Source organism: Canis aureus, chromosome 11 (genome assembly GCF_053574225.1).
Source record: "Canis aureus isolate CA01 chromosome 11, VMU_Caureus_v.1.0, whole genome shotgun sequence".
Taxonomy (NCBI): Eukaryota; Metazoa; Chordata; class Mammalia; order Carnivora; family Canidae; genus Canis; species Canis aureus.
In genome coordinates, this window is record NC_135621.1 from 38,461,842 (window position 1) to 38,489,365 (window position 27,524).

Consider the following 27,524-nt stretch of genomic DNA (forward strand, 5'->3'; position numbering starts at 1 on the left):
ATGTTTCTTTAAAATAATATATACATTAGTTCGTATATATACACAATGTGTATGTACACAGATACATGTATGTAGGGGGGCTGGGGAAGGTGCAGCATAATCTTACTAGGTCATCTAGGGGAACATTTACAGGTATTCTTTGCACTATTTAAAAAATTTCTATGTAGTTTAAAAATTTTTTAAATAAAAATATTGGAGGAAAACAAAAGTCTCACTTGTTTTTCTGACATCTAGATACTGTGAGTGTGGGCTTCTAACATGGGTGATGGCCAGCTGGTGATTTTTTCATGAGTGGGGAGATTTCTCCCCCCTCCCCGGTCCCCAGGCCAAGATGAGGAGGTCCCTTGCCTCCCGTCTTCTCAGGATGAGCTTTTCCTGAAGTTCTGCCTCTTGCCAGGCTCCCCTTCCTGCGGGGCGCTGGGCTTCCTTTCCTAGCCCCTCTCCCTGGCTGTCAGAGCCAGAGCTCAGCATCAGACACCTCCCCCCCACCACCCCGATCCTCCTGGGGAGCGTTCACGGTTGTGGATTTTTACTTGAAGTTTTGCTGGCTTAACAATACATTTTAAAAGATATATTTAAAAAACATTTTGTCTAGCTTTTAAAAAAGATGTTCTGCTGCTAAAGGCCTGTTTGGGGTATTTACTTCTCTAAACATACAAGTCTCTTCGGCTGTGCCCAACCTATACTCTAAGGTATTGATGGCTTTCTATTCTTATTACCTGAAGTTCTAAGCAATCTTCATATGCTGTCTGTGCTTTCTGCTGGTTCTTTCTAAGTGAGGGTGTAATTTTGCGTCTGAGATCATTTTCTGTGGGGACATGTGTCCGAGTCTTCTCTGGTCTGGTTGAGGTTTTGGTTGTGTTCCTGCCAGGTGGCCCAGTGGTATTACTAATTTGTGATTGGTTTTTCTATTAAGTTATTGTGTTGGGGGTTCCTGAGCCAAGTGGGTCTATATTTGATCTGTAGCACAGATTCATAGTTATAAATTCTGAGGGGACACTTCTTTTTCATCCACAACCCAGAATGACATAGTTAAATTTCTTCACTATTTCCTAGTACTGAGACCAGTTTTCTCCAGAGTGCTCTGAGGGACCCAAGTTCACAATGGAACTGTGTCCAGGCTCTCACAGGTCTCCACTCCTGACCTTCACAGGCATTAACGTGAGATGGGCATTTGACCCAGCACACCCAGCGCCAGTACTCTGCTACACCAAACCTTTTTTCCTGGGCACCTTTTTCTTTCTTCATACTCAGCTCCACATTTAATAGAATGTTTGCTGTATGTAATGGAGTTTCTTGGTGTTTGCATTGGCAGGAGTTTCAAGTAAATTTGTCTGTTTTGTTATTGGAACAGAAAGTTCCTTAATCTATTATTTTTGGTTTAGGTAAAAACAAACAAACAAACAAACAAACAAAAAAAACCCAAACAAACACCAACAAAACCTGTTATTCTGTAAACAGGCAGAAAGCACCTCCCTGAGCACATGTTTAAACTTTTTAAAAGTCTTACATTGAGTCAAACAAAACCCACATTTATTTAAAAATAAAATTCTTTCCTGAATTAAAGGTCATCTAAACACATTAAGTTTGGTGAAAACAATTTCCATGGCATACAAAAACAAACTTTGCCTTGGAAGTCTATAAACAAACTCATTTCAACTTCCCAGTCCAGGAAACATTCTATTCTTTTTGGTGCCTCTAGTGCTGGTCTGATAACTGGCACAGGGTGAGAGCCTGATTTTTATTCTTGTCATTAAATGACTTTGAAATTGTTTATCCACCCATCAAACAGGAAGAATCATCTTTTTCTTCTCGAATCACAGCTTGCCTTCTGCCCACCCCTAACCCCAACTGTACATCATCATTACTGCTACTTACAGACAAAGTCCCAGCCTATAGATTTCCTTGTGGGAAAAGGGAATTGGCATGGGGTCAGCTCTTCTGTACACGGTGAAGGTGGGACTTTCATCCTGGTTCCTAAGGGAATTTCAGATCCTTTGGATACAACCTTGATCACAGCTAAGGCAATGAAGGTTTGCGTGTGACAAGATTTGCCCAGGACACTAGCCTTTGAGTGCCCCGACAGACCTCTGGGGCTGGTGCCCTGTCCTGGTGGAATGTGAATGTGTTCTGCTGGGCCAGGGATGCATCTTGCTTCCCTATGCATCTATTTTACTACATCCTCACGCACTTTTGTGGGGCTCCAACGCAGGGTGAAGGGCTCAGGAGCCCACACTGCCCTGTAGAGCAGCTTTCAGGAGGTTACGGGGCGGGGGGCAGGTCCCTCTAGGACACTATGAGTGCCCACTTGAGGGAGAGGTTCAGCTCTGGAAGGTGACAGGGTAATCTGCTGACTTAATCATGCTGGGCACACAGGGATTGTCCTCACCACCCAAGTTCTGGCATCTTGGGGTGGGGGTGGGAAGCTTCAGTAACAGGTCAACTGAAGTAAAGGGTGAAACTTTCAGAGAACCTGGTTTATGCAAGATATAGGTAATATAAAATGCCTTGTACAACCTCCGACTCCTGTTTCTCCTGTGGCTTTGGAATGTCACGACTACCTGGGCAGAAGTTCCTCTATGCCTGGGACCCTCCTTCTGCCCATTGCCCTTCCAGTCTCCTGATAAAGAACTTTCTGGGCCTTCTGTGATTCCAGAAGGTCAGAGCAAAGTGTCTGCAGTTGCCTGGGCTGAACCTTTTTTTCAGAACAACTTGCAGTGAACCTGATTTTTTTTTTTCAAAACAACTTGCAGTGAACAAGCAGGGAAATCTGGCTCAAGGATGATACTCTTGGCAGAGAACCTGGGATCTGACTGTCCTTGGTTGGTCTGACCCCTGTTTTAGGATGGCCACAGTTGGGCAGCCCAGGTGGCTTAGCAGTTTAGTGCCGCCTTCAGCCTGGAGTGTGATCCTGGAGACCTGGGATCGTCGGGCTTCTTGCATGGAGCCTGCTTCTCCCTCTGCCTGTGTCTCTGCCTCTCTCTCTCTGTCTCCGTGTCTCTCATTTTTTTTTTTTTTTTTTTTTTTAATATTTTTTTTTTTTTTATTTATTTATGACAGTCACAGAGAGAGAGAGAGAGAGAGGCAGAGACACAGGCAGAGGGAGAAGCAGGCTCCATGCACCGGGAGCCCGACGTGGGATTCGATCCCGGGTCTCCAGGATCGCGCCCTGGGCCAAAGGCAGGCGCCAAACCGCTGCGCCACCCAGGGATCCCTTTTTTTTTTTTTTTTTAAAGGATGGCCACAGTTATCTGACAGACTCAGATTGGAAGCCTTACTCCATGGAGGTGGAGCAGTAGTGTCTCCCACCTGGAGGAGGCAAAGGACCTAGCAATAGTATGCTCAGGGGGAATTTAACTTAACTTTAAGGAAAGAGTTATACTTTAATTCAGTAAGGCCACCATATGATCAATGGACAGAGGCCTTGGGAATATGGGACTAAAATTGTTTTCTCCTTCAGATCTTTGAAAAACATATTTTTCCTTTATGAGCTTAAGAGACTTTTTTCCCATCTTCCCGACCTTGCTCTCTGTTCTAGAGGGAAACTAATCTGGTGATTTCATATAAGGACTTTCAGGAAGTACTCACAAGATTCCAGCTGAGTAGTTTAATGAGACCTTGATCTTTCCTTTCTGTTTGCTTTAGGTGTTTTCTCCAGGATGCTTTGTGATTTCAAAGCTTCAGACGTGTGCCACAGATCAGGAGGGTCGGTGGAGCAGGACTTACATTGATCCTGTGCCTTGGTTCCCTTGATATAGGATCTGCTTAAGGTAGGTCAAGGATCAGGCTATATCTATGCTTCACAATGGAAAGAGGTGGTGAAGGAAATAACCAATGAAAGCTCTGGTGATTATCTCCAGCAGATCTCACTGACAACAGAGACCTTTGGTTCCAAACTGTTTTTCCTTTGTGACTATACATTTTCTGACACTGGCAAACTATTTTGGAATTGCAAATTTGGAATTATAAGGAGGAGTAATTTTGTGGCATGCACAGTGTCACTTTTCCTCCTGTACTTGTAGTGTACTTTGAGAACTGATGAAGGAATTCTTTCCAATGAACTCCGATGTGTCCTCAGAATCCTCCTTAAACAATGTTCCAAAGAGTCACTTCCATTACTTGCCATTGATAGTAGTAGGCTAAAAGATGAAACCTATTTGCCATCCCTGGTTTATAGTGTGCATAATGCTCTGATAGGATATGCCAAAAGTTAAAAATGCAGTGGATTTTCTTTGTTTAGAATTCCATTCATTGATAATTGCAAACTAAGCATTTTTATTTTGTTTTGTTTGTTTCATTGGACTCCCTGGGTGCCTCACACAATTCTATAGTCATAAAATATCCTTCTGGACACACTGCATGGTTATCTTACACATTTAAAAAAATCTCTTTGCTTTTATTTACTTCACAAAGTGATAGCTACATTTGTTTCTGATTTTATTTCACTCAGTTTAAATTGCATTTTTTCTGATATTTTCAAAACTTAATATTTGCCCACTTACAGAAATTACCGTGTAAGGAAACTGAACCCCCAAATGAATTAAGTCAAACAATAAGGAGCTAACACTTATTAAAGGCTAATATATATTAGGCTCAATTTCAAAGTGCTTTACTTGTATTATTATAATTTTAAAGTTCTGACCATAATCATGCCAGAGAGATACTATCGTTTTTCCTATTTTACAGATAAGGAACCTAAGTCTAACAGAGCTTCAATAACCCCCCAGAATCCTATCTTTGGCCAGGAAGTTGAGGTTCAAAGCTTCTTGGTCACTATACTGTTCTTACCACAGTGGAAAGAGAAGTTTCAAGTGTAAAGGTGATCATTACAGTTCAGTGCCAAGATGCTCACATTGAACAGACAGAATGGGATATATTAGATCCATTGAATTCTCCACATTTTCAAGCAATGACTTTATGTTATAAAATTAGATTAGATTATGAAATTAGAGTGGTAAACATAACTGTCTAAATAAACCATACTTTAAGGTTCTATATGTTAAACCAATTATCTTACCTACTAAGATAGGTAAGCCAAGTGTTTACTAAAGATCCTTGCTCTGAACTATAAAACTAAATTCTAATATACTATATATTTGATTTCAGTTTATGAAATCTGTTTGTTTCTGTTTGTTCTGGGGAGAAAAGAGTGAGACGGTAGAAATCATATACCTCTCTTTACAAGGATTGGCAATTTCTGGAAATTTTATGTTCTGAACTTTCAACAACACTGTTAATATTCATCAACTCTTGAGGCCCACACCCAGAACTTACATCACAGTTATCTGGATGATGTGTTCAATTGTGAACCACAAATAAAACTTAATAATTGCTTCTGCTACCCATGTAGAAATGCCTCAGGACTTCTAACTGAACTAGCCAATGGGAAGGATGGCAGAATGAATCCTCAGGGAGAAGTGACCAGCGAAGGCTGGACTGCTGTTCACATCTGGACTATAATAATTTAAATAGTAAGTGGGTTTGTGGGTACCATGTAGGGAAATACAGAGTATAGGAACTTAGATAGTTCAGAACTAGAAAACTATGGAGTCTTTTGTCTGAACTCTTAGGTAGATAAATGGTCCTTATTTGTCCATCCATGCATCGATCCATTGTCCAACAGATAGTTACTAAATAACTTCCATATGCTAGGCATCTTCTGAATGCGATGAAGCTTCACATCTGGTACAGGGAGACAGATAACAACAAAATGATAAACAAGATTGTAGCAGGTGCTATGCTATGAAGAAATAAGAAAAGCCATGATAAAGAGCAATGAGGTCATGACATGATAAAGAGCTGAGAGTCATGGAAGTGCTCTTGGAGGTGGTGGAATTCAGGCGAGAAGGAAGCCAGGCTAGCCAAGAGCCTTGACAAGGGAATAGCAGGCCGACAGAGCAGCAGGTCCTTAGACTCAGGGCATTACCTGCTTCTGAGCCAATAGAAGGCTCCAGTGTACTGACCTGGGGCAAGATCAAAAAGTAGATGGTGATCAGGTTAAGCAGATTTTGGGACTGAAAGCAAGTGTGGGTTTTATTCTAAATTAAGAGGACCCCTTTGAAGGGTTTGAGTCCCTTGCTAAAAACCAGAGCTGTGATTTACACCAGACAGGGAGCACACTGACTGCTGTTGGAAAATGGTTGGTAGGACACAGGAATGCCAAAGAGCAAGAGAATTTCAGAAACTCTTCTGCAGTCACATAATTACTCATTGGAATTTGTTCAGCTTTGGAATAATGTTACAAAGGCGTTCACTTTATAGACTCATTCTGGAGTATAGGTTTTGGCAACAGTTATGGGAACATGTACTCTGGTTAATGCTATTACAGACCTGTGGCATCCATGGGGAAAAAAACCAGTCACAGATCCCAGCTGCCTTACCTGTTGGCACCTTTTTAGTGAACACACCTGTTGGGGTGTATTGACTTACTATTTGGACACCTGAATTAATTTCTGTCCACAAAAGAAGCATTTTCACAGAAAGTTAGACTCACTAGTTACTTGTGAGATATCACATGATTTCATCATTGGTGGGCGTAACAACAAGAGGATTAAAGAATTATTTACCCGATTATGAGGAAGTAGAGGGCATGTTGGAGCCTGTGAACACATTTGATCTGTGGATAATGGGCTTGTCCTGGCTGCCCACTGACTTCTTCCTTCCTTCCAGGTGAAGAAGAAAAATGCAGTTGAGTGAAACTCAACTTTCAGAAAGGGATAGGACTATAATTTTAGGTAAGTTTGTATTTGAGACCAAAATGAAACAAAACAAAAAATTTTAGGGGAGAAAAGTAAACTTTTCTAGTGATGGAGTCCCACGCCCGGGAAACTTACTACCTCAATGTGTATTTCTTTAATAGATTCTTCTTTAATTAATGAACTTCCTGAGATAGGGGCCATGACCCATCTGCATGTCCCCAGAGTCTGTTCTTTGTCCTGGTTGGGATAGGAGGTCATAGGACAGTGTATAGAGAGGGAGTTAGTTGAGATGGGTCCTGAAGGTGTTCTACGGGATGTTGGTATTTTAAATATTTTATTTATCTATTCATGAGAGACATATACAGAGAGAGGCAGAGACACAGGCAGAGGGAGAAGCGGGTTCCTCTCAAGGAGCCTGATGTGGGACTTGATCCAGCAACTGGGGATCACACCCTGGGCCAAAGGCCGACCCAACCGCTGAGCCAGCTAGGCATGCTGGGGCGTTGGTATTTTCAAAGAATTCACGTCTCCTTAAGGGAAGACTCATGATTGCCAAGTTAGGAGGCTGGGTGGGGCAAAAGCATGTGAATCTCTCTCCGGAGTTGAACTGGAACCAAATCAGGCTTGGCTGCTTGGAAACTCATGACTGACATGGAGACTTTTCCCAGCAAAGCTATAGTTAGGACTTTTTCCTAACCAAGTAGGAAAATGAGTGCAACTAGTCTCTCCTGAGTGGCTTGGAGTGTCTGGCCCTCAGCTTGTAACCATTCTTGGAACGTGTAGCTGGGAACTAGTGAGCTCAAAAGAGAGTCTAGAAAGAAATTCAGACACATTTGTTAAAGGTCAAGAGAAAATGATACTTCCATTGCAATCTTTAGCAGGTTACAGTTGCCTTTGCCTGGACTACCTCCCAACTTAGCTTTTGGCCAGGATCTTGTTATGAGTTGAATTGTGTTTCCCTAAATTCTTATCTTGAAGTCCTAAACCTTAGTATTTCAGAATGTATATTTGGAGATGAGGCCTTTGAGTAGTTAAAGTGAAGTCGTTAGGGTGGACTCTAATCTAGTCTAACTCATGTCCTTATAAGAGGGTTGATTAGGGCAGAGAGCACACGGAGAGACCATGTGAGGACACAGCAAGATGGCAGCCATTTGTAAGCCAAGGAGAGAGGCCTCAGGAGAAACCAAACCTTGCAACACCTTGATCTTGGATTTCTAACCTCCAGAACTGTGAGAAGATAAATTCTGTTGTTTGAATCACTTAGTCTATGGTATTTTGTGTATCAGCCCAGCAAGCTACTATGGATATTCCTCAAGACTCAGCTGAAGCTTCTCACCTCCTTGGTGGGAAGCTTGACCTGTGGTGGTCCTCCTTGACCTGTGTCCCCTGCTCTACACTGTTTTTTTGCCCCTCTCCTCAGGTGACTGTATAATCTATCACCTAGTGGAGTAAAGGGTTTAATTTTAGCAATTCTCACAGGATAATGGATTTAAACTTGTTGTTTTCTGGGTGAACAGGAGATGTAGGGTCATCCCTTGCTCTGAACCTCCATGACACTTCGTGATATCATGTTGTCAGTAAATCTCTGAATGAGCATCTCTCTCACCAAAAAGATCATAAGCTTCTCAAAAGCAGAGATGTGACTTGATGACTCTGTGTCCCCAGTCACTGAACAGTGCCTGGCACATTGTAGCCAATCTGTATGTATTTACTGAATGAATAACTACATTTATATAGAAACTTGATGGCTTGGGACACCTGGATGGCTCAGCGGTTGAGCATCTGCCTTTAGCTCAGGTCGTGATCCCAGGGTCCTGGGACTGAGTCCCACATCAGGCTCCCTGGAGGGAGCCTACTTCTCTCTCTGCCTATGTCTCTTCCTCTCTGTGTGTGTCTCTCATGAATAGTAAATTTTTTTTTTTGTTAAAGAAACCTGATGGCTTGATGGGCTTAAAACTAATGGTATTTATTCAGTTCAAAAAAATCTCTAAAGTATAGGAAGAAAATCAAAGTTAACATAATTCCATGACCTATTAACTTGTTAACATTAATTCAAAACTGAAAGTAAGAAAAAATTTAAAAACACAAAGGCATGGGGCAGCCCCAGTGGCTCAGCGGTTTAGCGCCGCCTTCAGCCCAGGGCTTGATCCTGGAGACCCGGATCGGGTCCCACGTCAGGCTCCCTGCATGGAGCCTGCTTCTCCCTCTGCCTGTGTCTCTGCTTTTCTCTCTGTCTCTCTCTGTCTCTCTCTGTGTCTCTCATGAATAAATAAATAAAATCTTTAAAAACAAAAACAAAAAAACACAAAGACAAGATAGGTTGGAAAGTAGTCTTTCTTCCCTCTGTTTCTACTCTCAGCTCTTTTTTCCAAAGGTAAACAATTGTCAATGTTTTCTAATGTATCTTTCCAATAAAAGGTTACACAAATATGTGTGTAGGTGTACTATCTATTTTTTATCCTTTATCTATCAATCACCTCTGTTTTATTTCTCTATTTTATCTTGTTTATCCAGAAGAGATCATCCTAAACACACTGCTCTGTACTTTGCTTTTTAAAACAATTTTATTTATTAGGGGGGAGGGGCAGAGGGAGAGGGAGAGAGAATCTCCAGCACACTCCCCACTGAGCATGGAGCCCAAAGTGGAGCTTGACCTCATGACTCTGAGATCATGACGTGAGCCAAAATCAAAAGTCAGACCCTTAACTGACTGAGTCCCTCAGGTGCCCCTGTATCTTGCTTTTCTAAGCTTAGTAAAGCTCATGTATCTTTTGATTTGAGTGTCTACAGATGTTCCTTCTCATTCACTCTTTTGCATGACTACTCTATTCCATTGGAAAGATACACTTATAGTTTATTTAAGCAGTCCCCTAGGCTGTAGACAGTTTTTCTGGACATACGTTTTGGAAAGTTTCATGATCAGATATGCACTGCAAAATTGTAGGGCAGGGAAATGTACATTTAAAGTTTTGATAGATACAGTCAAATTTCCTCCAAGAAAAGAAGTACACTCCCACTACAGGATGAGCATCTATCTGCTTCCTCATACCCCTTCTGCACTGGGTATTCTCCAACATTGTGATATTTATTAGTTTATGAGGAGAAACGTACCCTGTTTGAATAGAAGCCATTTACATATAAGAAACCAAATATTTGCACATGTATTTCAATACCCCAGTTATCATTTGTCTTTTAACTTTGTGGCCTGTTTCTCTGGAAGTTAATGTATATAAATATATCCATACTTAAATTTGTCAATATTTTCCTTTATGGCTTCTGGGTTTTGTGCTCTGCTTTGCAAGAGCTTCTTTATTCTGAGATTCAAAGTAATTCTTTAATTTCTTTTTGCTTTTAAATCATTGATTCATTAGGAATCTATTCGTTTTATTTAAAAATTTTTTTTTAAAGATTATTTATTTATTTGAGAGAGAGAGAGAGAGCATGAGCATGCACAAGCAGGGTGAGCTGCAGGCAGAGGGAGAGGGAGAAGCAGGCTCCCTGCTGAACAGGGAGCCTGATATGGGGCTCAAACCCAGGACCCTGGGATTATAACCTGAGCTGAAGGCAGATGCTTAACCAACTGAGCACTGGTTAAGCAAATGCTTAACCAACTGAGCCACCCAGCTCCCCCTGGAATCTATTCATTTAATGGGAAGACTTTGGTAAGATGTCAGCCTTATTTGGTTCAAGTGTTAGCCCCTGATTTTTTTAAATTTAAATTCAAGTTAGTTAACATACACTTCATTACTTCCTTCAGGGTAGAGTTCAGTGAGTTCAGTGACTCATGTATATAAGACACAGAGCTCACCACATCAAGTGCTCTCCCTAATGCCTCTAATTCAGACACCCCATTCCACTGCTAACCTCCCCACAGTAACCCTCAGTTTATTCCCTATAGTTAAGAGTCTTTTATTGTTTGCCTCCCTCTCCATTTTTATCTTATTTTATATTCCTTCCTTTCCCCTATGTTCAAATATTTTGTTATTTAAATTCCACTATGAGTGAAGTCATATAGTATTTGGTTTTCTCTAACTGACTTACTTTGCTTGGCATTAAACCCTCTAGTTCCATCCATGTCATTGCAGATGGCAAGATTTCATTCTTTTTGATGGCTGAGTGATATTCCGTTGCACATATATACCACTTCTTCTTTATCCATTCATCTGTCCCTGGGCTTCTGGGCTTTTTCCATATTTTAGCCATTGTGTGCATTGATGCTAAAAGCATTGGGGGTGCATGTTCCCCTTCAAATCACTCTTTTTGTGTTCTGTGGAATAAATACCTGTGCAATTGCTGGGTCCTAGGGTAGCTCTATTTTTGACTTCTAGAGGACCCTCCATATTGTTTTCCAGAGTGGCTGCACCAGTTTGCATTCCCACCAACAGTGTAAGAGGGTTCCCCTTTCTCTACATCCTAGTCAACATCTGCTGTTTCCTGAATTGTTAATTTTAGCTATTCTGATATGTGTGAGATGGTATCTCATTGTGGTTTTGATTTGTATTTTCCTGATGATGAGCAATGCTTCAAATGCATTGTGGAGCATTTTTTCATTTGTCTGTCAGCCATTTGTATGTCTTTTTTGGAGAAATGTCAGTTCATGTCTTCTGCCCGTTTCTTGACTGGATTTTTTGTTGTTTGGGTGGTAAGTTTCATAAGTTCTTTATAGATTTTCGATACTAGCCTTTTATCTGATATGACATTTGCAAAAATCTTCTCCCATTCTGTGTGTTGTCTGTTAGCTTTGTCGATTGTTTCCTTTGCCATGCAAAAGTTTTTTATTCAGATTAAGTCCCAATAGTTCATTTTTGTTTTTTTTTCCCTTTGCCTCTGGACACATGTCTAGCAAGGAGCTGCTGTAGCTGAGGTCCAAGAGGTCGTTGCCTGTGTTCTCTAGGATTTTGATGGATTCCTGTCTCACAGGTCTTTCATCTATTTTGAATTTATTTTTGTGTATGCAGTAAGGAAATGGTCCAGTTTCATCTTCTCATGTAGCTGAACAGTTGTCCCAATACCATTTGTTGAAGAGACTGTCTTTTTTCAGTTGGATATTCTTTCCTATTTTGTCAAAGATTAGTTGACCATAGAATTGAGGGTCCATTTCTGGGTTCTCTTCCATTGATCAATGTGTCTGTTTTTGTGTCAGTGCCGTACTGTCTTGAGGATTATAGCTTTGTAGTAGAGCTTGCAGTCTGCAATTGTGATGCCTCCATCTTTGGTTTTCTTTTTCAACATAACTGGCTATTAAGGGTCTTTTCTGGTTTATACAAATTTCTGAATTCTTTGTTCCAGCTCTGTGAAAAATGCTAGTGTTATTTTGGTAGGGATAGCATTGAATGTACATGTAGACTGCTTTGGATAGCATAGATTTTTTAAAAAAGATTTATTTATTTATGAGAGAGAGAGAGAGAGAAAGAGAGAGAGAGAGAGACAGGCAGAGGGAGAAGCAGGCTCCATGCAGGGAGCCTGATGTGGGACTTGATTCTGAGTCTCCAGGATCATGCCCTGGGCTGAAGGCAGCACTAAACCGCTGAGCCACCCAGGCTTCCCTAGCATAGACATTTTAACAATATTTGTTCTTCCAATCCATGAGCATGGAATATTTTTTCATCTCTCTGGGTCTCCCTCAGTTTCTTTCATAAGTGTTCTACAGTTTTCAGAGTATATATCTTTTACCTCTTTGGTTAGGTTTATTCCTAGATATTACATGGTTTTTGGTGTAGTTGTAAATGGGATCAATTCCTTGATTTCTCTTTCTTTTATCTCATTGTTAGTGTATAAAATGCAACTGATTTTTATGTGTTGATTTTATATCCTGTGACATTGCTGAATTGCTGTATGAGTTCTAACAATTTTGGGGTGGAGTCTTTGGAGTTTTCTACCTAGAGTATCATGTCTTCTATGAAGAGTGAAAGTTGACTTATTTGCTGATTTGGATTCTTTTTATTTCTTGTTGTTTTCTGATTGCTGAGGCCAGGACTTCCAGTACTAAGTTGAATAACAGTGGTGAGAGTGGACATCCCTGTTGTGTTCCTAACCTTAGAGGAAAAGCTCTAAACTTTTTCTCCATTGAAGATGATATTAGCTGTGGGTTTTTCATAGATGGCTTTTATGATATTGAGATATGTTCCCTTTACTTATACATTGTGGAGGGTTTTAATCCAGAAAGGACACTATTTTGTCAAATGCTTTTTCTACATCTATTAAGAAGATCATATGATTCTTATCCTTTCTTTTATTAATGTGGTGTAGCATATTGATTGATTTGTAGATGTTGAACCGTCCCTGCAGCCGAGGAATAAATCCCACTTGGTCATGGTGAATAATCCTTTAATGTACTCCTGGATCCTATTGGCTAGTATCTTGGTGAGAATTTGGTATCCATGTTCATCAGGGATATTATTCTGTAATTTTTTTGGTGGTATCTTGTCCAGTTTGGGATCAAGGTAATGCTGGTCTCATAGAAAGAGTTTAGAAGTTTTTCTTCCATTTCTATTTTTTGTTTTCTAAATTAATTAATTAATTAATTAATTTTCTTATATTTGTTTTTATTTAAGTTCAGTTGGCCAATATATAGTATAACATCCAGTGCTCATCCCATCAAATGCCCTCCTCAGTGTCCATCACCCAGTTACCCAACCCCCATTCACTTCCCCTTCTGCAACCCTTTGTTTATTTCCCAGAGTTAGGAGTCCCTCATGGTTTGTCTCCCTCTCTAATTTTTCCCAGTAGGTTCCCATCCTTTCCCTTATAATCCCTTTCATTATTTCTTATATTCCCCATATGAGTGAAACCACACGATGATTGTCCTTCTCTGATTGACTTACTTCACTCAGCATAGTACCCTCCAGTTCCATCCATGTCGAAGCAAATGGTGGGCCTTTGTCCTTTCTAATGGCTGAGTAATATTCCATTGTATATATAGACCATCTCTTCTTTATCCATTCATCTGTTGAAGGACTTTGAGGCTCCTTCCACAGTTTGGCTATTGTGGACATTTCTGCTATGAACATTGGGGTGCAGGTGTTCTGGCATTTCACTGCTTCTGTATCTTTGGGGTAAATACTCAGTAGTGCAATTGCTGGGTCATATAGTAGCTCTATTTTTGACTTTTTGAGGAACCTCCACACTGTTTTCCAGAGTGACTGCACCAACAGTGTAAGATGGTTCCCTCTTTTTCCACATCCTCTCCAACATTTGTTGTTTCCTGTCTTGTTAACTTTTGCCATTCTCATTGGTGTGAAGTGGTATCTCATTGTAGTTTTGATTTGTATTTCCCTGATGGCATGATGCAGAGCATTTTCTCATGTGCTTGTTGGCTATGTGTATGTGTTCTTTGGTGAAATTTCTGTTCATATCTTCTGCCCAGTTCATGATTGTATTTTTTGTTTCTTGGATGTTGAGTTTAATAAGGTCCTTATAGATCTTGGATACTAGCCCTTTGTCTGATACGTTATTTGCAAATATCTTCTCCCATTCGTAGGTTGTCTTTTAGTTTTGTTGACAGTTTCTTTTGCTGTGCAGAAGCTTTTAATCCTGATTAAGTCACAATAGTTCATTTTTGCTTTTGTTTCCTTTGCCTTCATAGATATATCTTGTAAGAAGTTATATGTCCAAGTTCAAAAAGGGTGTTGCCTGTGTTCTCCTCTAGGATTTTGATGGATTCTTGTCTCACATTTAGATCTTTCAACCATTTTGAGCTTATCTTTGTGTATGGTAAGAGAAAGTTCCAGTTTCATTCTTCTGCACGTGGCTGTCCAATTTCCTCAGCACCATTTCTTAAAGACACTGTCCTTTTTCCAGTGGATATTCTTTCCTGCTTTGTTGACTATTAGTTGACCATAGAATTGAGGGCCCATTTTTGGGTTCTCTATTCTGTTCCATTGATCTATGTGTCTGTTTTTGTGCCAGTACCACACTGTCTTGATGATCACAGCTTTGGAATACAGTTTGAAATCCAGCCTTGTGATGCCCTCGGCATTGGTTTTCTTTTTTCAATATTCCTCTGGCTATTGGGGGTCTTTTCTGATTCCTTACAAATCTTAAGATTATTTGTTCCCACTCTGAGAAGAAAGTCCATGGTATTTTGTTAGGGATTGCCTTGAACATGTATATTGCCTGGGTAGCATGGACATTTTCACAATATTTATTCTTCTAATCCATGAGCATGGAACGTTTTTCCATTTCTTTTTTTTTTTATTTTTTTTATTTATTTTTTATTATTTATTTATTTATTTATTTATTTATTTATTTTACGTTTTTCCATTTCTTTGTGTCTTCCTCAATTTCATTAAGATGTGTTCTGTAGTTTTTAGCTATAGATCCTTTACCTCTTTGGTTAGGTTTATTCCTAGGTATCTTATGGTTTTTGGTGCAATTGTAAATGGGATTGTAAATGGGATTGTTAATTTCTCTTCAGTCTCATTGTCAGTGTATAGAAATGCTACTGATTTCTATGGATTGATTTTGTATCCTGCCACAGGGCTGAATTGCTATTTGAGTTCTAGCAATCTTGGGGTGGAGTCTTTTGGGTTTTCTACATACAGTATCATGTCATTTGCGAAGAGGGAGATTTGGACTTCTTCTTTGCCAGTTTGAATGCCTTTTATTTCTTTTTGCTATCTGATTGCTGAGGCTAGGACTTCTAGTACTGTGTTGAACAATAGTGGTGAAAGTGGACATCTCTGTCATGTTCCTGATCTTAGGGGGAAAGCTCTCAGTTTTTCCCTATTGAGAATGATATTCACTGTGGGCTTTTCATAGATGGCTTTTATGATATTGAGGTATGTTCCCTCTATCTCTATACTTTGAAGTGCTTTAATCAAGAATGGATGCTATATTTTGTTCAAATGCTTTCTCTGCATCTATTGAGAGGATCATATGGTTCTTGTCTTTTTCTTTCTTTCTTTCTTTCTTTTTTTCTTTCTTTCTTTCTTTCTTTCTTTCTTTCTTTCTTTCTTTCTGATTTTATTTATTTATTAATGAAAGACACACACACACACACACACACACACACACACACACACGGAGGCAGAGACACGGGCCGAGGGAGAAGCAGACTCCATGCAGGGAGCCTGATGTGGGACTCGATCCTGGGTCTCCAGGATCACGCCCTGGGCTGAAGGCGGCGCTAAACCACTGAGCCACCTGGGCTGCCCTTGTCTTTTCTTTTATTGATGTGATCTATCACGTTGATTGTTTTATCAATGTTGAACCCCCTTTGCATTCCGGGGATAAATCCAACTTGGTCATGATGAATAATCCTCTTAATATACTGTTGGATCCTATTGGCTAGTATCTTGATGAGAATTTTTGCATCCATGTTCATCAAGATATTGGTCTGTAATTTTCTTTTTTAGTGGGTCCTTTGGTTTTTGGGATCAGGGTAATGCTGGCCTCATAGAAAGAGTCTAGAAGTTTTCCCTCCATTTCTATTTTTTGAAACAGCTTCAGAAGAATAGATATTAGTTCTTCTATAAATATTTGGTACAATTATCCTGGGAAGCCATCTGGCTTTGGAATCTTGTTTGTTGGGAGACTTTTTAAAAAAAGATTTAATTTATTTATTCATGAGAGACACAGAGAGAGGCAGACACGTAGGTAGAGGAAAAAAGGAGGCTCCATGCAAGGAGCCAGATGTGGGACTCAATCCTGGGAATCTAGGATCATGCCCTGAGCCAAAGGCAGATGCTCAACCACTGAGCCACCCAGGTGTCCCTTGTTGGGAGATTTTTGTTGGGAGATTTTTGATTCCCACTTCAATTTCCTTCCTGGTTAGGGGTGTTTTCATGTTCTCTATGTCTTCTTTTTTTAGTTTTAGTAGTTTCTGTGTTTCTGTAATGCATCCATTGCTTCCAGATTGCCTAATTTGTTGGCATATAGTTGCTCATAATACATTTTAAAAAAAAGATGTTATCTATTTATTTATGAGAGACACAGAGAGAGGCAGAGACATAGGCAGAGGGAGAAGCAGGCTCCCTGTGGGGAGCCTGTTGCAGGACTTGATCCTAGGACCCTGGGATCACAACCTGAGCCAAAGGCAGATGCCTGACCACTGAGCCACCCAGCTGGTACCATTAACATTTTTACATTGTTTTGCCTTTCAAGAACATGATATATATTATTGTCACACACACACACACACACACACACACACACATATATTTAATATTTGAGTATAACTGACACATAATGTTATGTTAGTTTCAGGTGTACAACCATATTGATTCAACAAGTTTATACAAAAACTGCTGCCATTAGCCCACATATATCACATCATATTCTTTGGATATATTCTATTGATAATGAACATGTTATTTATCTTTTTATTATATTAATTCCTAAGTATTTTACTTTTTGTTGCTATTGTAAATGGGATTTTTTTCTCATATTCATTTGTGGTTAATGATTGCATATGTGAGAAATTCAAAATATATGTAGATTTTCTGGATAGATGCAAGCATCAACTGCGAATGGCAGTAGTGACTTTAAGGACCACAGGGTTGGTGGTTTGTTGTTAAATGCCAGTGACATGCTGAAGGGATAGAGTGAAGGCCCAAGTTTGCCAGCTGCCAATTCAGGGCCTGTTGTGGAGTAAGACATCTTCCTTGGCAGCATTCAAAAAGACTGCCATCTATCTTTTCTAGAAAGAACACTGCAGAAAAGTACACTAAGGATTTAATCGTGAGTGTGGCAGAACGACATGGCAGATTTAATGTGCAGGTGTTGGTGGGATTTGATGTGAGGTCCAGGAGCAAACAATCAAGAAAGAATTCTTGAGATGTTTTCAGTGCAAGAAAGGTTATTTATTTATTTATTTATTTATTTATTTATTTAAGCATGGGGACAGGACCCATGGACAGAAAGAGTGGCCTTAGGATTATGAAGAGGGATTGATTATATACTATTAAGTTGGTGGGATGATGGGGAGAAGCAAAGGAAATTTCCAAAAGGATTTTCATACATTAAAGAAGATTTACAAGGATCCCAGAGGCCTTGCCATTGTCAGGCTAAGATTGTTTTTTGCCTCTAGCAAAACATTAATATTAAGAGAGTTGGGAGTTCCTGGAAGAATGTCATGCTCTGCCTGTCTCAAGTATTTGTCAATAGGCTGTAAGTTGTAAGGAAATGTAATTTTATCTACATTTATCTATTTGCCTTTGTTCTCTGTGTCAGCTGTGACAGGGCTTTGCTAATATCAGAGCTCTGATAGGAAGCATAGAAACTCAGACCTGGAATATCCTGAGAACCTCAAGTCTTTGTACTTTCCTGAAACACTCTGGTATTACAAAATTGGTCACATTATGGCTCAATTGGGAAAGGTATATCCTGTTTCTGGGGGAAAAGGATTGTACATAAGAAGCGTTGAAGGACGAGGCCAGGAAGTGGTAGATAACTTGGGAGTGGATATAAAGTGTGTTTGACTGGGGCCTGGTGGGCAGGCTATAGAACTAGAAAAGAGTTAACTCATGAGGACACTCTCCCATGATTCCAAATTTAACATCCTGACAAGGTGGTCTGGAGCCAGTCTTACTCTGCTGCTGCTGGGATGACCCCTCACAGCTACAAAATGATACCCCAAGAAGCAGGTTTTCTCAATTCAATCCATGTGATATTTTGAGGGGAAGGAGGATCACTGAATGCACTGTAGGGTATTTAATAGCATCCCTAGCCTCTGCCCATTAGATGTCAGTAGTGTCTCCCTAGCTGTGATAATCAAAAATTTCTCCAGACTATTGAATATCCCCTGGGGGAAGGGGAACTCACTCCCAATTAAGAACCACTGTTTTAGAAGAAGAGGAAAATAGTCTTTGTTTCCAGGGAAGATAAAGATGCTCTGTGGAGCTTCTGGTAAGTCCCACTAAGAAATCCACAGTGCACACTCCTATGGCTCTGGAGCAAGATCTTGTTGTTTACAGTAGAGAGCTGTTATCTGAAGACCAGCCCATGGCACAGCATACTCAGTGGTAGCAGATTAAGCACCAGTTCTTTATTTATTTATTTATTTATTTTTAAAATAAATTTATTTTTTATTGGTGTTCAATTTACCAACATACAGAATAATACCCAGTGCTCATCCCGTCAAGTACCCCCCTCATAAGCACCAGTTCTTGAGAGGTCAAGTGACTATGAAGGCAGAACTGCTCACCACGAACTAGGTACTGTCAGACCCATCATATCATAAAGTTGCATAAGCAGCAATCCATTGTTTATTAGAAATGGACATTTAGGATCAGACCTGAGCAGATCCAGAAGGCATCAGTTTCATGAATAGATTCTCAACACTTTCTTCTGTCGTCTCATCTTCTCTCCTGCTCATTCTTATCACCTTGTGAAGAGTTCCATATGACCAGCTGATGAAGGAGTAAAGATGTGAATTAGGATGGATTTGTAGTCTGTGTGTTCCTTATGTTGTTGAGATCCAGTCATAGGCTATTTCCATATCACTGGGATGGTGTAAGACTATAATGAGGTAAAGAATTCTCAGTGAGCAGAGCTCTGAGCATCATTTGTGTGGAGGCAAAACTGTCCTGAGCTGAGAATATACACGGACTTCTGGGCAGAAGAAAATGGGCCACAGGTTGACCAGTGTCTTGGAGGAGCAAGATTAAATACTGGAAATTTGGAGATCTGGAGCAGAGCAATGTGAATGGATCTATGCACATGGGAATAAAGTGTGTGGACCTCTGTGTCTGTGTCTCCTACAATGCCCACCATAAAGGATTCACAACATCCACTTCAGACTGCTGGACCAGAGTTCCTAGTCCCCAGAGGAAGAACATTTCTGAAAGGGACTTGATAAAAGTACAACTAAATTTAAAGTTATTGTTATTGCCCTGGCCAGTTTTGCCTCTTCATGACTGTGGAACAGTAGCCAAAAATGAATAACTATGTTGCCAGGTGTAATCAACCTGATTACCTTGATGAAAGAATTGGTACCATATACTGGAGGCAGAGAGGAGTATGTCTAGAGCTTGGGAGACTCCAACTGTCAGGGCCAACCAGCAATCACATCTTCTCTATGACCTCCTTTAACAGTGCTTTTCAGGATTTCTTAGAGATTCTTTGTGGCATGCTCATTTAGTGGCCCTCTATGAATCTGGGCTAGCTCACATGGTCTCCCTCTCCCTCCCTGAATCACACCCACTTTTCTGGTGGGAATCTCCTCATCTACCAGGGAAACCATTTATATTCAAATTATTGCCTCATATCCACTTCTGGGAGTGCCCAGAAGATACTGACATACAAAGAAAACCTAAGAAAACTAACCAGAAACAGAGCTAACAAAAATTTGGTAAAGTGATCACTATATGCATGCACACATGCACATACACACACATGCACACCCATGTATAAAATATACGCATATAATCAATGACTTTTTTTGATGCTAGTACTAAAGAAAAAAGTTAAAAACAAAAAAGGAAAGAAGATCCTTTTCAAGACAACAAAGAAAGTGAAAAATAAAAAAATTCACAAAATATGTTCATATCAATATAAAAATTATTAGAGGAAGAAAATTCTATAAAATGTAAATATGTGCAATTATATTCTGTTTGTGAAAGTGAAGATTTAATTTAAGCAAGAATATAAAATTATTCTATAATGCAGTTTCAATGAAATTACAACTTCTTTAATTTTGAAAAATATTCTAAATCAACTTATAAAACAAAAATAAGGGAAGTGATAATTTTATTCTTATAGGTTGGCATTATCATAGATAAGCAGATTAGTGTAAGAGAATATATGTAATCATCGCTTCAGAAAGAATGTAGAATCTCAAATTAGTGGGAAATAATGTGTTACTTGGTTAATGTTTGGAAAATTGGGGAAAAATTAATTTAGATCCCTACGTCATGCTATATATGATTATGGACACATTTAAGATTTAACCTGCAAGTGTCCTTAGAGATGGATGAATGCTTTCCAAATCTCTCTCTCTTTTTTTTAAAAGATTTTATTTTTAAGTAATCTCTATACCCCGTGTAGAGCTCAAACTTATGACCCCAAGATCAAAAGTTGCATGCTCCACTGACTGAGCCAGCCAGGTGTCCCTAATGCCTTGTTAATCTTGAAATGAATATCAAAAACCATAAAAGGAAATAAATGTAGGATTTGATTACAAATCCTAAAAATTTGAGAAAATAGAAAAATATCTGCATGACAAGAAAAGCATAAACCAAGTTAAATATAAATGAAGAACTTTGGGAGAAATTAAATATATACATATACATGCAGATATATAATATATAAACATATCCATACCTTATAAACCAGTAAGAAAAAGTATGAACACCTCAAAACAATAGAGGTAACAATAGTATGAAACAGGGAAATCAGTCACACACACACACACACACACACACACAAACGCATACTTGCAAACCCCCCTCCCACACACAAAACTCTAAAGCATGAATGGTACATAATACCAATAACAAAACAAATCACACAAAATGAAAATGAGTAAAATCTATTGGCTATCAGATTATCAAAAACTAAGGGGTGATGATAAGGCCCATTGGAGGGAAAAGTGTGGGAAAACTGGTCCTCTTCTACACTCCAGGTGGGAACATCCCTGGGGAAGCCTCTATGGGAGGTGATCCAGCATATCCACATATCTATCAACTCTGTTAGGTCTCCCCAGCTTGCGGCCAAGACATGGTGCTGAAGGATAAAGAGTAGCTCAAACCCTCCATGAACAAGAAGTACATGGCAACTTTGTTCATACCCTCATCAAGGGATTTCATCAAGGGATTCTCAGTTCTTCCCAGTTCTTGGCACCACATAACCAATATGCTTTGCCCCAAGTACATTAGCCCTGGCACACACCTGAATCTCAGTACTGTACCCTTAATACCTGCAGGGCCATGCAGGTATAATCCACTCCTTGAAGAAAGCAGGTAATGAGCATTCAAGGAGTCCAAGTGATAACACAGGAAATGTTTTTACTAATACCATTCAATTGATTTTCAATTAGCAGAGAAATGATTTCCCAGTAGGAAAACTGGATTCATTTTTCCTTCAGTGTCTCTTCTTTTTTGAGGTCTACTTTGGATGTGGACCATGACTTAGTCCCCAGGGCTCTTTATTCATTATGTCTTCTCACTTCTCAGATTTCAAAGTCTACTAGTTCCAGTAACCAGGTTTTAAGTCCAATTCAGAGATGATAGATGACTCTATTTTTACTCTGCCTTTAAGGAGTTATAGTGGAAATACTCTGAGAGGGTATTTTAGGGGTTTGGGTTACAGGGTTGGTAGAGGCAGTGATACCTGATAGGGAAACCACCCAGGACACCCTCCATCCTCTCTTCTTATAGCAGTCTCTGGAGCCTCGCTGCTTTCCTTTTTTTTTTTTTTGCTTTCCTTTCTTAAAGACATCCTCTAAGTTGGCTAGAGAATGGGACATACTCCTCCTGGTTTTCTTTTGCTTGGGGTGAGGAACAAAGCACTGTCTCACTACTACAATCAAATGGAGCAGCAATCACAAGCACATGTTGTTCTGTGCATTGAAGTCTCTGTATGTTGTTCCTGATTACCTTTTGAAATGGAGATTGAGGTGTCTTTTTAGATTTCTCTGGTTTTATTTCTGAGTTTAAAACTCTAAATTCCTCCCTTTTGATACTTTCCTTGCAGCCTCTGTTTCTCTGAGGCCTTCTGCCCAGATGGCAGCTCCTGGTCAATAAACCCTCTCAGTGGCTTCTCCTCAAATGGGACAGTTTTCCTTGGTTAAATGAAAAGTCAGCTCCTCACTGAAGCATAGTTGAAACACCAAATGTATAGTGAATCTGAGATTATACTTATTACTAGAGCGACTCAAGCTAATTATGAGAAATGACAATGCACATGCTTTCACCCCAAATCTCAGTTTGTAGATCAGATACATGGAGTGGTTTCTATTTAAAATTGTGATTATAAAACCTATTTATCAACTCTTTTCTTTTGCAAGTTGTATATCCATAAATATGACAGTGGAGTTGAAAGCTCTATGCCTACGCATTGTCCCTTCTCTTAATAAGAGAACTCATGAGATTTATCTCTTTTGTTGTTAAATACACTTTAGATTATACACGATGTTTATAGCAGCAATGGCCACAATAGCCAAACTGTGGGAGGAGCCTCGGTGTCCATCGAAAGACGAATGGATAAAGAAGATGTAGTTTATGTATGCAATGGAATATTACTCAGCTATTAGAAACGACAAATACCCACCATTTGCTTCAACGTGGATGGAACTGGAGGGTGTTATGCTGAGTGAAGTGTCAGTCGGAGAAGGACAAACATTATATGTTCTCATTCATTTGGGGAATATAAATAATAGTGAAAGGGAATATAAGGGAAGGGAGAAGAAATGGGTGGGAAATATCAGAAAGGGAGACAGAACGTAAAGACTGCTAACTCTGGGAAACGAACTAGGGGTGGTGGAAGGGGAGGAGGGCGGGGGGTGGGAGTGACTGGGTGACGGGCACTGGGGGTTATTCTGTATGTTGGTAAATTGAACACCAATAAAAAATAAATAAATAAAAAGATTATACATGTAAATGCATCGTATGATTGCTCTTGCTTTATCTATTATGTACAAAACAGCACACATATATTTTAAAAAATTCTGGGATCCCTGAGGGGCACAGTGGTTTAGTGCCTGCCTTTGGCCCAGGGCGCGATCCTGGAGACCCGGGATCGAATCCCAAGTCAGGCTCCGGGTGCATGGAGCCTGCTTTTCCCTCTGCCTGTGTCTCTGCCTCTCTCTCTCTCTCTCTGTGACTATCATAAATAAATAAAAGTTAAAAAAAATTTTGGAAAAAAAAATTCTCACAATGCTCAGCCACTTCTCTCTACTCATTTCATTTGCTGGAGCAGATCAGTATTTTAAGTTATGTTTTATTACTATGCCAAACTAGCCATACCTCTTGGGGGAAAGAGACTGAATGCTAATAAGCTTCACATTCCATACACACCTCCTTGCTCAATATGATAAAGGGCAGTGTATTTATCATAGTCTCCTGTTTTCTAGTTCTTTCCAGATCTCTCTGCAGAAGGTCTGTATGTTCCTTACCATCTTTTTATAAGCTTGCCAAATTTCTTACTTAAGGCCAGGTTAGATGGCTCTTTAAACCTCTAGGCATCCCTGAAGGACAGCAGAGAAATTCACAGGCAATCTCTCAGCTTCACCCAGCCTGACCTTCCCATCGCATGGCACAAGGTACATCATGCTCCTTTTTTTCAAGTTCTGCAGGTCCCACAAAGGTGCCCACCTGGACTGTATTGTTCTGCCTCTTGTCCACTATTGGCTCTGTGATGCCATCTAACTTGAAGTCCACAGCTTGTTACTATTGCAGACTTCCTCAGCCCTACCTATTTCATTCCCTCAGGAACAGTGAAATACTTTACAAGGCAGTATTGCCTTCTTAGATGTTTCTTACTGGATGAAATCTAATATAATTCATTCCTCACAGGTGGCATTTAGAGAGCAGTGTACCTTGGCAGTCCAACCAATGCAGAACTGGTTAATTATTTCTTTAAATTCTTTCTAGTGGTTTCCCACCCCTCTGCAAGCTGTTTAACCAGAAGGGCTTGACAGTACTATGGAATTCTAGATTCTAACTTTAACCAAGGAATTAGAATCTTTAGGAATGGCATCACAGAAGCTAGGCTTTTCTAGTTAATTTTGTCTCAGGCAGGTGGACTGTATTTGGGACCCACTTGTCATAGCCCCCTTATAGAACTCTGACCTTCTACTAATTCAGTAATAGTTAAGAGCCTGTTAACCTCTTGAGGACAGAAATAATATCTCATTTGTATATCCATTCATACACTCATTTGCTCATTCATCCAGCTGATGTTCACTGAGTTCCTGTGGTATGTGAGGTATTGTGTTAGGTGCTAGTGGAACAAAACTGAGCTTGACACTCTCTTCTGGACAATCCATAGTCTTTGCATGGAGATGGGCATGAAAATAAATAGTTACGAGGCTACATGCTGGGGGCTAAATGAGCTCTGAACAAAAATATTGATGGACCCAGCAAGGAAAGTAACCATAGCTGCCCAGAGGATGCAAGACATGCAAGAGATGAGGTGATGCTTGAGTTGGGTCTTAATGTTTATGAAGGACAGAAGTTCTCAAAGTGTCCAGCAGCAGCAGCAGCAGCAGCAGCAGCAGCAGCAGCAGCAGCAGTAGCACCTGGAAACTTGTTCAAAAGGCAGATACTTTGACCCTTCTGGACTTATTGAGTCAGAATCTCTGGGGTAGGCCAGTAGTCAGTGTTCAGTAAGCCCTCTAGGGTCCCTGCTATAGATCAAGTCTGAGAAGCATGGGCCTGGGCTTTTGCCAAAAAGGCAGGATGAAGGAGGTAGAGATTCTTACTGTGATTGAAAGATAGCACTTCTTCCTGAAAATTAAGTTTACAATTATTTTTGACTTGCAGGGCAGAATATTTTTCAGAATTGAGTTAAAAGAAATGCCACCAACTTTTCCTTAAGAATTCTGCAGATGGTGAAATCATTTATGTGTGAAGGTAGATTGGCTTGCCATGGGATTTTGTTCATGACATCAGATGACGTATGGTGGATGTTCTTTTTTAAAAGTTATTTATTTTTTTATGGTGGATGTTCTTATTTATAACATCCTCTGATAAGATTTTCTCTAAAAATTCCAAGAGCTGGTGGATCTCACATTTTGGATTCTGGCCATAGTGAAAAATGTTATGAAGAGGGGAAAAAGAAGAAGAGGTTGGCTAATTTAAAAGACGGGTTCTGGTATGGAGTAATTGTCAGGAGGCTTTGCTGGGTCTGATCAATGACAGTTAGTGGCACTTAATCTTTTTCACGTCTGAGAGAGAGAGAGAGAGAGAGAGAGAGAACCTGGTGCTTGCTCTTTCAGCCTGCCACCCTTTCATGTGGTCATACCAGGAGCCATGAACCACTAGAGGAGGTAAGAGCACCATTAGATCTCAATACCAGGGCTAAACCCAAAGCAATGCGGTTAATTTGGCATCTCGCTCTCTCCTTTCCGCCGCCATCCTGGTTGCGTGTGGTTGACTGTGATCGCCATGTCTTCTCACAAGACTTTCAGAATCAAGCGATTCCTGGCCAAGAAACAAAAGCAGAATCGTCCTATTCCCCAGTGGATTCGGATGAAAACTGGTAATAAAATCAGGTACAATTCCAAGAGGAGACACTGGAGAAGAACCAAACTGGGTCTGTGAGGAAGCATCGCACATCATGAAATAGCAAACATAATTGGCACACATATTTAAGCCACATGGAGATCACATGTTCCTATCTTATCAATATGGAAACATCCTTCCTACCTGGCCAATAGACATGTCTTATCAAGAGAATGATTTTCTCTGTTACTATGCCTCTATACCAGTAGGTTGGTTCAGTAATAAATGTGAGACCTTTCAGCTGAGCTGGTGTTGTGTCCTGATTTGTGAAGTACTGAATTCCCCCTCCTGTCAGATCTCACATAGCACCGTCTGATAGAACTTTCTGCAGTGATAGAAATGGCCCTTGACAACAAAGTATTTAAAGTGTGGCTAGGGGACGCCTGTGTGGCTCTGTCTGCTAAGCGTCTGCCTTTGGCTCAGATCTTGACGGGGAGTCAACATGTCTCTCTCTCTGCTCCTCCCCCTGCTCATGTGCTTTCTCTCAAATAAAATCTTTTTTTTTAAAAAAAAAATTGGCATCTCTTTGAAATAAGCTTCTAACACTTTTATTCAGCTTATTTAGTGAAGGACAGGTAGTTGCGACTAAGAAAAGCTGTATCCATCTTTACAGTTTAAGGTGGAGATTCATCATATGCATTTATCATATGTGACTTTGTCCACATAGACCATTTTGTGGGTCTCATACAATTTTAATAATGAAATACTTCGCCTGTTCCTGGTTAACGGTACTTAGTTTCAGATCCATTACTGAATCTGGCAGCTCAGCGTTAGAGCAAGGGTCCTCCTGTGGCTCTCACCTCATGGCTGTGCTTTGCAATGCACAGTTGATTAATCAGAAAGAGGTACAACAAAGAGAGAGAGAGAGATACCACTGAGGATAACTTTTATTATGATGAATGCGCTTTGCCTACTTGGCAAATATGGGATTGGTTTTCTTTCACTAGTTTTAAAGATTTTCATTCACACATCATAGGGGGATGAATGGAAACTTAGTTAGCTAGTACCATACTTTTAGTTCATTCCGGTGATATTATAGTGTACCAGATGGATTGGTACAAGTGGCAGCTTCCTGATGTTGGCTCTGCACAATAATTATAAAAACTATATTAGCATATTATGTATATGTTATGTATAGTATATATTACAATATGACTAATTATAAAAAAGTAATCTTAATATTGGATGTTTGCTATGTTTGTAAGCATTGTGTAAAGTAGACGTGAAACTTTGTTCAGAGATTAAAGAGTCTACAGATCAAGAAGGCAAGTAGCTGAAACGTTCTTTTCTAAGTCAGTATGAACAGAGAAGTATGTTTGTGGCTGACTACAGCCCTCATGCATCATGTTGACTGATACATGTATCAGTCAGAACTCTTCAAAGAAATAGAATCAATAGGAGATGACGTGTGTGTGTGTGTGTGTGTATTTTAAAGAATTGCTTCCTGCAATTGTGAGGGCTAGAAAGTTTGAAATTCATGGGACAAGCTGGCAGGCTGGAAATGCAGGCAGGATTTAATATTGCAGTCTTGAGGCAGAATCCATCTTATCTGGTAATCCTAAATTTTTGCTCTTAAGCTTTCAGTTGACTGGATGAGGCCCACTCACATTACTGAGGGTAAACTTGACTTAAAGTTACCTGATGTAGGTGTTCATAAGATCTA

At 39.9% G+C, this 27,524-nt stretch overlaps 2 protein-coding genes and 1 long non-coding RNA gene across 4 annotated transcripts in view; 2 read left to right on the plus strand and 1 right to left on the minus strand.

Annotated features, from left to right (window-relative positions):
* Positions 1 to 3,777, minus strand: part of LOC144323900 (sulfotransferase 1C1-like) — a 37,964-nt gene extending 34,187 nt beyond the window's left edge. For both annotated transcript variants that reach the window (XM_077914868.1, XM_077914869.1), the window contains exon 1: positions 3,589 to 3,777. The gene's annotated coding sequence lies outside the window, so the exon portion shown is untranslated. The remainder of the gene's footprint in view (positions 1 to 3,588) is intronic.
* On the plus strand, positions 3,566 to 23,094 carry LOC144323901 (uncharacterized). The gene is made up of 4 exons (XR_013389249.1): positions 3,566 to 3,770; positions 5,351 to 5,471; positions 6,670 to 6,734; positions 22,759 to 23,094. It is a non-coding gene; the product is annotated as an uncharacterized LOC144323901 (long non-coding RNA).
* A 2,600-nt stretch (positions 23,095 to 25,694) lies between these two features.
* On the plus strand, positions 25,695 to 26,106 carry LOC144323031 (large ribosomal subunit protein eL39). The gene has a single exon (XM_077913209.1). It carries the CDS (start codon positions 25,745 to 25,747, stop codon positions 25,898 to 25,900), a length of 156 nt encoding a protein of 51 aa, XP_077769335.1. The 5' UTR covers positions 25,695 to 25,744; the 3' UTR covers positions 25,901 to 26,106.
* Positions 26,107 to 27,524: the final 1,418 nt, after the last annotated feature.